At 41.9% G+C, this 9,354-nt stretch overlaps 1 protein-coding gene across 3 annotated transcripts; it reads left to right on the top strand.

The window, feature by feature from the left end:
• Nucleotides 1–1,092: 1,092 nt before the first annotated feature.
• Nucleotides 1,093–8,444, top strand: LOC138980521 (phospholipase A and acyltransferase 3-like). 3 transcript variants are annotated; one of them, XM_070353409.1, is made up of 3 exons: nucleotides 1,093–1,312; nucleotides 1,464–2,029; nucleotides 4,340–8,444. In XM_070353409.1, exons 2-3 carry the CDS (start codon nucleotides 1,631–1,633, stop codon nucleotides 4,490–4,492), a joined length of 552 nt encoding a protein of 183 aa, XP_070209510.1. In that variant the 5' UTR covers nucleotides 1,093–1,312; nucleotides 1,464–1,630; the 3' UTR covers nucleotides 4,493–8,444. The 3 variants fall into 3 exon arrangements, with proteins under 3 accessions (XP_070209510.1, XP_070209511.1, XP_070209509.1); XM_070353410.1 differs by having other exon boundaries at nucleotides 1,093–1,318; XM_070353408.1 differs by having other exon boundaries at nucleotides 1,093–2,029.
• Nucleotides 8,445–9,354: the final 910 nt, after the last annotated feature.

Below are 9,354 nucleotides of genomic sequence, written 5' to 3'. Positions count from 1 at the left end.
CGTTCAGTTTTATCCAGTGAGTTCGACAGATTGACTAAATGTAGTAATTTCGCCTTACGCGACTTGTTTTCACTTTTAGCAGCGTTCACTCTAAATTTGCCGCCTAAAACGGACTCGTTTCTGTCCACAGCCAAAGCTTTCATAACACAAAAATGGCTATATATGACAGCTAAGACAGTATTTGTTACATTTGAACAGTGAGTACCCCGAGTTTCTACTGCAAACAAAAAATAATAGCAAAACCTCAAAGTATGTGTGAGTCCCCTAATATGGACCACCTTCAACAAATCGAAGAAAATAAAAACTAAAGGCAATTTTAATTAATTAATTGATTAAGAAGCTTGCTGAAAATAACCTATAACTAGCCCTCGAGATTTCAAAGTTGATAATTTCACTTATTTTCACTCTGTTTTTGATAAGCTTCTTCAGTTTCCTGGTGTGCTTCAAATAATGCTCTCACCAACCCGAAACAGCTAAATCTAAAGCATATTTGAATAAGTCAGACTTGCACACTAAGTTGTATCATGCTATTTTGAAGTATAGGGGGCTTTTTACAGTGATTCGTGAAGGCCGCTTCACTGGTCCATATTGGGCGCCCAGGCTCCAAATATGGACCACTTGTGTGATTTTTCTGTGTTTAATTTTTGCTGAAGCTATTTCACTCTAATTAGGCCTGACTGTTAAACTAAGAGAGAAGGACTACCAACCACAAAATGAAACTTCTTCGCAAGAAAACAAGCTAGTTATCAGCAATAAACAAAAAGTGGTCCATATTAGGGGCCCTTCCCCTATTAGCTGGTCATATTGCGGAGTCGACCATTGTTTAGCTTTTTCTTTACTGTTTAGTACGAGAAAAAACACCGTATTTCAACACATAAATGAGCCCATGCTTTCCGCATCAACTTGGTACTTGCCACGTTTTCAACTAACGCACACGTGTTTCTCTAAAAACGAAAATAAAAGTTGATTTCTGCGCACATAATTTTGCGCATGTGTGACACAACGCCTTTAGGGAGTATATCTGGGTCATTTTGTGTACACAATCGCATTCTTGCGTAGAACAACTACCAGGGCAGTCTTCTTCTCGCCTTTCCGTGCGTCAGCTCAAATGTATTACAACGTAGAGAATGATCTGCATCATCATGTGCACAATTTGAGAAAAATGCACGGCATGGTTTATTATCGTGTACACTAGTAAATCGTTCAATGAACACTCCCTGCATCTAATAATACAGCCACGGAAAATTCCACTGCTGTGGAAAAATTTAGCCTTTGGCGCACTCTTGCAACAGAAGCAGACGGGAGCAGACGTGTATGTGTGAGGCTCTTGCTTTTTATTGATAAAACATTGATTAATTGAAGAGAATAAGTGCAGATTTGTTTTGTTTTGTTGCGCTTAGACCAATTCTGTTATACTGGGCCAAATTTGCGCTTTAATAGCTCGCACATTTGCTCTTTTTCAGGATTTTATTAGCTCAGTCGGTGCATCGGTACGACGGTAGCTCGAAGCACTCAAGCAGACGATCAGTTGAACATTGCATTAGGATCGTTGGAAATTATTAGTGTCGACAGTCGTGTTGAGAGTGAAATATTCGTCTGAAATTTTACCATCAGTCGTGTTTGTTACGTCATGTTAAGGCCTCTTGGGGTGTTTTTACCCGCTGATCTTCTCTTGTTGAGAGAATGCGTCAAAGCGGGTGACCTGATCGAGATTGACCGCAAGTTGTACACACACTGGGCAGTCTACTTGGGCAACAATGAAGTCGTGCACCTCCCGGAACCTGTAGACGGCAACGGCAAAGCAGTTGTGGAAAGGTGTTCCCTGGAATCGGTTGCTCAGGACTGCCTGGTGCGGGTGAACAACAAGCAGGTGCCCGCCAAAGAGCGGGGTTTGACGGAGTTGCCCCGAGAGGAGATCATCACCAACGGCGTGAAGAGTGTGGGCACCACGGTGCGCTACAACATCGTGGTCAGCAACGGCGAACACTTCGTCACGCGACTCAAGTATGGTGTCGGCTGGAGTGACCAGGTACAGTTGACTAGTATTGCTCATTTAACACGTTGTTATTAAGTTAATTTTCAAGAATGATCATGTACATTTTGTTCAATACAGTAGCAATCGCGTACTTGAGCGGTTATTCTTTGGCAAGCTTCAGCCGTGCAGACAAAAGAGATACTGACTATTGTGTGTTTACAAACGGAGAGTCAACATAATAATAATTTTTACAGATCACATATCCGACTATCATGCTTCGGTGATTTTCCCACCGAGGGCGGGTACGCTTGAATTGTGACATCAAACGACACACCTCGATAGGTGCAGAAGCCAGAATGCTAGCAGTTTGGTCTGTATTCTGGTGTGTGGTGCCAGACTGAGACACTAATGATTTACTATTCTTTCTGTTGCTTCTTAACAATGACATAGATCTGGTTGAGTTGGCTTGATTAGGAGCAAGAATATATTTTGGCTAGCCTTACTTAAGGGTATGGACCACAGAAGCTTTAAAACCCAATTTGAAGATAAATATAGCATAGTCATGAACACATGTGACATGACTGCAGACATTGTGTGGGCCAATGTGTACACACTACCAAAGATACCATGCTGCCACACAGACTGATCAGAGCTTACTACTGAAACACTTGGGTTTCCATAACTGGCCAGACATTTCTGGTAATATGAGAAATCTGGTGTAATAATGAGGATAATCTTCAATTTGATGAAAAAGGGCGAGACTGAAAGAGTGCAATTTCTACATCTTTTGGAAAATATTTTAGATTTCGTCACAAAAAGTGAAAAACAAAAACAAAATTAAACAAAACAATATAATGAGGATACTTCTTCAGCACAAATCCTACCCAAAAAAAAACGTATGAAATATAAGCGCCTCTAACTCTAAGAAAATGTATGTATACATGTATGGGTTTAATGATAGTTTTATGAGAATTGAAAGTAGCCTAAGGTAGCATAGTGGTTGACCAGCTGTTGCACAGTAGTAAGGAACAGGTTAGTGCTGACTTGTGTGCTGAGTTGTGGTGTGCTTTGCATCATCTTCATTGTCAGGACTGTGAATCAACCCAGTGAAAGACCTTCATTAAAAGGAACAAGTTTGCTTTTTGTAACAGGTGATATTGTTTTCTGTATGACCTTGCTTTCTCTGGTCTAATTCTGCAGTATGCAAGAATGTCAGAGTTTACAGGGTTGTTTTGTAGAATCCTAGCCAGATAAGGATAAATCACAATACTGACAAGAAAACTGATAAGGCATAGAGCCTAGCCTAGATCTGTTGTGTAATCACTGCTGTTTCTGGATTAGGCACACACAGCTGAAGATTTTTGTTGTGTTGCACTGATTCTTTTAACCAGTCCACAGTAGGTGCGTGTCCTACATTTCCAAATAATCAATATTATTACCTAGGTTGGGGCTTTGATATGCTGCTGACGTCATGTCATGATAGTTTTAATCAAGCCCATTGTCTGATTATTTTTTTTACAAGGTATTGTTTACATACAGTAAATTACTGTGTTTTTACTTTATATATATATATATCTATATGCTCTGTGAAGGCTTCCCACACTGGATGCGGGAGTTTATTAATTACTGTTAGATGCAGAACTGTATCAGCTGAGAGACATTCTGGCATTGCTTTGTTTCCAGTCTTAGAACCTGATAGTTTTCAGTGTTAGGACGTGACCTGGTTAGAATTAGAGATCCCAGATGTGTCAGCCTTTCACTCGTCTATAAATACCCTTGGTGCAACATACGAATAAGGCCCCCCAACATGATATGTGTTTCCGATAGCAAGGCCCCCAAAAAATATTGGGGTCGGGAGGTCGTTTTATTTTTTAATATTTATTGAAGTTTGTTTTACATTTACACAGGTGAGCGTAGCGTTGTATTGGACTAAAATTGCACAAGCTATAACTTTCCTTGCAAAGTCTTCAAACTGAAAATTTGTTATTCTTTTATAATAAATATTTTGGAAGGGTCCAAAAAAGATCTAGGGTTGGGAGAAAAAAATAAGGCCGGTTGGGGAGTCAGAAGCAATGAACTTTTTTTGATTGGCCTTTATTCTTTTACAGCCATAGACCAGACACAAGTTATATCAGACCTGTGCATGGTGTCAGCTTGATTTCTGGTAACCAAGATGTGAAACTGAAAGCTGAGTTTGTGTCAACTTTTGTATTTTGGTTTTGAAGTTTATTTTTTGACCACATTTTGTTTTCGTCATGCTCTCAAGATGCTGAGCTGTGTGGTTCCTGGGTTTTGACGAGTGTGATTTATGCTCAGCTGTTTGGTTCCTGGGTTTTGATGAGCGTGATTTGCTTTGTGTTGCAGGCAAAAGCCATGCGCCACTCCATGTCGTCTCTGTCACCGTCGCCGTCCAGCCCCATGCAGGTGGAGAAAGCTCACACTGACATCTGGAGCGAGATCACCAACATCCTCAGCGGCAGTCCCCCCGTCTCCCCCGTCTCCTCCCCCTCGCCGTGACCCCCTGTGGACCAGCTATCTTCTCCTGTCTCCCTCTTTGCCTCGACACAACTCTCACAGACGGGAGTGGCATTGCCGCTCTGTGGACAAGTCTGTGATGTTCGTGTGCGCTGATGTTGGAGACATCGGTCAGTGCGTGGCAGCAGGATTGTCTTCTCTTCGTGTGAGGAAACGTTTCAGATAGCGGGAAAATGTGCGGGAAGTGTTGCACTCGGATGCTGCGGAATCTGGTTTCCTGTCAGGAACTGTCAGCTGTGGAATCTGGTTTCCTGTCAGGAACTGTCAGCTGTGGAATCTGGTTTCCTGTCAGGAACTGTGAGCTGTGGAATCTGGTTTCCTGTCAGGAACTGTCAGCTGTGGAATCTGGTTTCCTGTCAGGAACTGTCAGCTGTGGAATCTGGTTTCCTGTCAGGAACTGTCAGCTGTGGAATCTGGTTTCCTGTCTGGAACTGTCAGCTGTGGAATCTTGTTTCCTGTCAGGAACTGTCAGCTGTGCGGTGTGTGAAAAGAAAGGGATGTGTGGTTATCAATGTGTTTGCAGTGGTGTGGGTTCACAGAGTAGATCGTATCGCCGGCCCAGGGTCTGATTTCTTACCATAATCGCAGCATCTACTCCAAGCTCAGACATCCACAAAAGTGTACTTCAGTATTTACCCAATGCATTTTTGTATTTGTTTGTTCTTTTGAGTTCTCTTTGTAGGTGTAGAACTTCATCAACATTTGCTCATACAGACACTTAAAGGCACAGTAAGCCATCACAGATACTGTCAGGCTTTTAGTTACACACAGTACAAACACCCTTCCACTTGAACGCTCACCAAACGGGAACATCCTAGGTGCCCTCCGTAAAGAGCGAGCAATTTTCAAAGAATTTATTTTTGCGTGGTTTATCTTACCCCTGAGCCATCGTGAACCTGTGTGATGAAGTTTCCCTTTTTCACAATGTAGTCGTCAGTTAGTAATTTGAATGCAACTCGCTGTGAGCTTATCTGCAATAGCACGTTACCTCTGACTATGCACGAAACAAACGGCTGTGGTTCACAAGAACTCGAGCGATGGCTTTTGACTGTTCAGAGGAACTGGCGATAGGTATAAACCGTCGTCTGCTACGAGAACCACGACCTTTTGTGACACTGCTTCCGGGCTTTTCTTTTTTCAAACTTTCAAACCTTCGAATTGTACTGATCTTGTCTTGATGAAAAAAGAATTCTTTTATGATTTAAGAATGTTTGTGTAACAAGCTGTCAATTTATTATTTAGATTTTAAAAGTTAGGTCTAGCGCCAAAACGCACCACGGTCCGATTGTCTCTGACACAATCCGCAAAATTAATTCTTTGAAAATTGCTCGCTCTTTACGTAGGGCACCTAGGATGTTCCCGTTTGGTGAGCGTTCAAATGGAAGGGTGTTTGTACTGTGTGTAAAAGCCTGACAGTATCTGTGATGGTCTGTGACAGTATCGGTGAGCCTTTAATTCTACCATCATTCTCACGCCTGCATCCATGTGCATAAATACAACAAAAAAATACTAATTGTGCCAAGAGTGTGTAAAGTGTAAACTTGTGTAAAGTCAAAATATCAAGGAATCCACACAAAAATCTGTTATGATGCCATATTTTTGTTTGAAATTCCACAAAGGAAAATAAGTCATTGTTTTCAAAAAATGTGGTTATTTTCACACAGTTGTGTGTTCTTTTTATTTTATTTTAATCTTATTTCAGAAGCCTTTTTTTTAATACGCATACTTCTAAGTTTTGTGCTGGTTGCAGCAAGAGAATGAAATAGCATCATTGTGGATATCAGTTATAACCACTTGCTCTATACATATGATTTTATTTTTCTGTTGGTTGCTCAGTCAGTCACTCAGTGCCATAAGCGTGTGTGCTGAATTCACCCAAAGAAGCATTGCGAGTGTGCAATGCGTATAGCAGATCATGTGTGTGAGTTGTATTTTACTTCAGAATAAAAAAACAAAGAAAGGTATGTTGTTGTAACGTTTAATTATTGACAAATCAAAAGGTTACGTTCACAGTTATATTGACCCAGCGGTCTTTTAAGTGCACAGACAAACACTAAGAAGACGAAATTTGTCTGACAAAATGTTCAGCCACTTGTAGGACACAAGCAAGGCAATAATAATAATAATTGTGAAGGTAACGTTTGGTTTTGTCAAAAATTAAACGATCTTTCTTGTTTTCTGATTCTGTATTTTGGAACGTTGGCAGTCTATTGGATTTTGGATTTTACAGTTAGTCTGAGTGGCACCACAGCTATGTCTGAGTGGCACCACCGCTATGTCTGAGTGGCACCACAGCTATGTCTGAGTGGCACCACAGCTATGTCTGAGTGGCACCACAGCTATGTCTGAGTGGCACCACAGCTATGTCTGAGTGGCACCACAGCTATGTCTGAGTGGCACCACAGCTATGTCTGTTGTATGTGGTGTAGTATATATCCTGTGTCCTTGTCCCAGCAGCTCTGAAGGCAAGGTGCTGAACCGAGTGTGTGTGTTGAACAGTCTGTTGTATGTGGTGTAGTATATCCTATGTCCTTGTCCCAGCAGCTCTGAAGGCAAGGTGCTGAACTGAGTGTGTGTGTTGAACAGTCTGTTGTATGTGGTGTAGTATATCCTGTGTCCTTGTCCCAGCAGCTCTGAAGGCAAGGTGCTGAACCGAGTGTGTGTGCTGAACAGTCTGTTGTATGTGGTGTAGTATATCCTGTGTCCTTGTCCCAGCAGCTCTGAAGGCAAGGTGCTGAACTGAGTGTGTGTGTTGAACAGACTTTGTGTGTGTGTGACAGAGACAGATTATCTGCTTGACGATAGCATATATATATATATATGCATGGTTTATTTCCTTAAAGTTAAATGGAGGTGAAAATGTTGCCATTAAAAAAAGCGTGTCTTGAAGCAGACTGGCCATGATTGTACAATTAACTTTGTATTGTACAATTAACTTTGTATTGTACAATTAACTTTGTATTGTACAATTAACTTTGAATTGTACAATTAACTTTGTATTGTACAGGTTCCATTGACTCCATTGAGGCATTTTTTGATGCGAGAAATATTAATGAGTGTAACAATGTTATCCCCACTTTAAAACATGGAACCAATTTAATCTGCAGAACAAGGTAAAGTTAGAGTTGGGGATTTTGTTGTTTAATTATGTCTTTTTGTTGACAAAAGTGGTAAAAAAAAATGAATGGGTACCTGTATCTGATAACACAGGAACTGAATAGGTTGTGACATTGTGTATCTGTCGTCAGTTTGCGCCAAATTTTCATCTGTGATTCTACTTTTGTGACTTTCTGTGTAATCGCGCTGTATCAATACATGAAAATGTCTGTATGCTGACATCATCTTATTCACCCTGGTCTGGAGTTAGACTGCAGCTTGTTTATAACCTGGATTACAGCTTATATTTGTCAGTGCCATGGGTATTTGTTTATCAAATGTAATTTGTAAAACCCCTGTCACACTGTACCGCGTTTCCACGGAGTTGTAAATTTCTCAGAGCGCCATGGGATCGCAGGAAAATCAGAACGCCGAGTGAAGGCGCATACTTTGTGCATGCTCAAAGTGCGCACTGTTGCATGGCATTCTTGGCGACCCCACCTCGTTGCCACCGCGTTTCTCCGGCGCTGTAGGAGACCCTACTGCGCACACCTCAGCGTTCTTCATTTTTCTTGGACGCCGTGGGAACACCGTGAGGACGCAGCCCTAGTGTGACAGGGGTTTAAGACGTGCATAATGTCTGACTATGAGCAGCTATACGAAGTGGCATTTCTATGACTGTGGCATTTGATTGAAATGGCATTGAGTTTGTCCGGTGGCCGAGTGCTTCGTGTTGGTCAGATGCTGGCCATGTTTGTTTCTGCGGAAGTAAACTTTGAAGATTGTTTCTCTTCAATTGATTGTACAAATGTTTGTATAAATGGGTTCTCCGACTTCTTGTCTTTCTTTTGTTATTTTTTGCCCTTTCTTGTGTTTTTCTGACTTGGCAGAGCATTGAATGCAAGAAACTGACATCTAAAACAGACACAAGTCGGCTAAGTTCCAGTTCTGAGTGCGGCAGTGTAGAGTGTGGTAGTGTTGAGTAGTATGGTGTGAACAGTGTGGTAGTGTTGAGTGTGGTAGTGTTGAGTAGTATGGTGTGAACAGTGTGGTAGTGTTGAGTGTGGTAGTGTTGAGTAGTATGGTGTAAACAGTGTGTTGAACAGTGTTTTGTCTCACCTGTATCCGTGCTTGAAAGCGCAACCTACATTGAAAAGGTGCACAGCAAGCAAAATTTGAATGTCAAGAAACGGGGGGGGGGGGGGGGGGGGGGGGGGGGGGGGGTCTTTTTTCCTGCGCTTCATAATACCACCTGTGTGTGAGCCAACAGTTAACCGACCTTTGGGATGTAAGCTCTCTTTCATGGCAACCCACAAGTCCTACAACACATAAGAGCATCTGTTGCCAAGTTTATTTTGCATCTCTCTCTTTCTCTCGCTCTCTCTCTCTAGCGCTATCTTACAGAGATCAGGTCAGTAAGTGGGTCTGTGTACATGCACTATTTCTGTTAATCACAAACACATGAAATAGCCCATTTTTATGGCTATGCTGCTGTCACTTTTATTCTGGAAAAGGGGGGGGGGGGGGGGGAGTAAGCTTTTTGAATTTTACCCCAGTCCCATCTGTGATCTTAATTAAGACTGAGCCATTTGGAAGCAGAGTTGGTTGGCAAGTTGTTGACAGACATAGGTGCAGGAGTGAAGCAGATATAAGGCTAGGGGATCAGTCTTAGCAAAATACATCCTGTTTGCCTCTGTCTCTTGGTTATTCAGGACCTAGTGACATCGACATCGCATGCTGTTCTTTCT

The sequence above is a fragment of the Littorina saxatilis genome, linkage group LG11 (assembly GCF_037325665.1).
Source record: "Littorina saxatilis isolate snail1 linkage group LG11, US_GU_Lsax_2.0, whole genome shotgun sequence".
NCBI lineage: Eukaryota > Metazoa > Mollusca > Gastropoda > Littorinimorpha > Littorinidae > Littorina > Littorina saxatilis.
This window is presented reverse-complemented; position numbering and strand designations above follow the sequence as displayed.

Coding starts and splice junctions, on each gene's coding strand:
- LOC138980521 (XM_070353409.1), top strand. CDS start 1,631: ATGTTAAGGCCTCTTGGGGTGTTTTTACCCGCTGATCTTCTCTTGTTG. Junction 2,030..4,339: donor GTGTCGGCTGGAGTGACCAG/GTACAGTTGACT, acceptor TTTGTGTTGCAG/GCAAAAGCCATGCGCCACTC.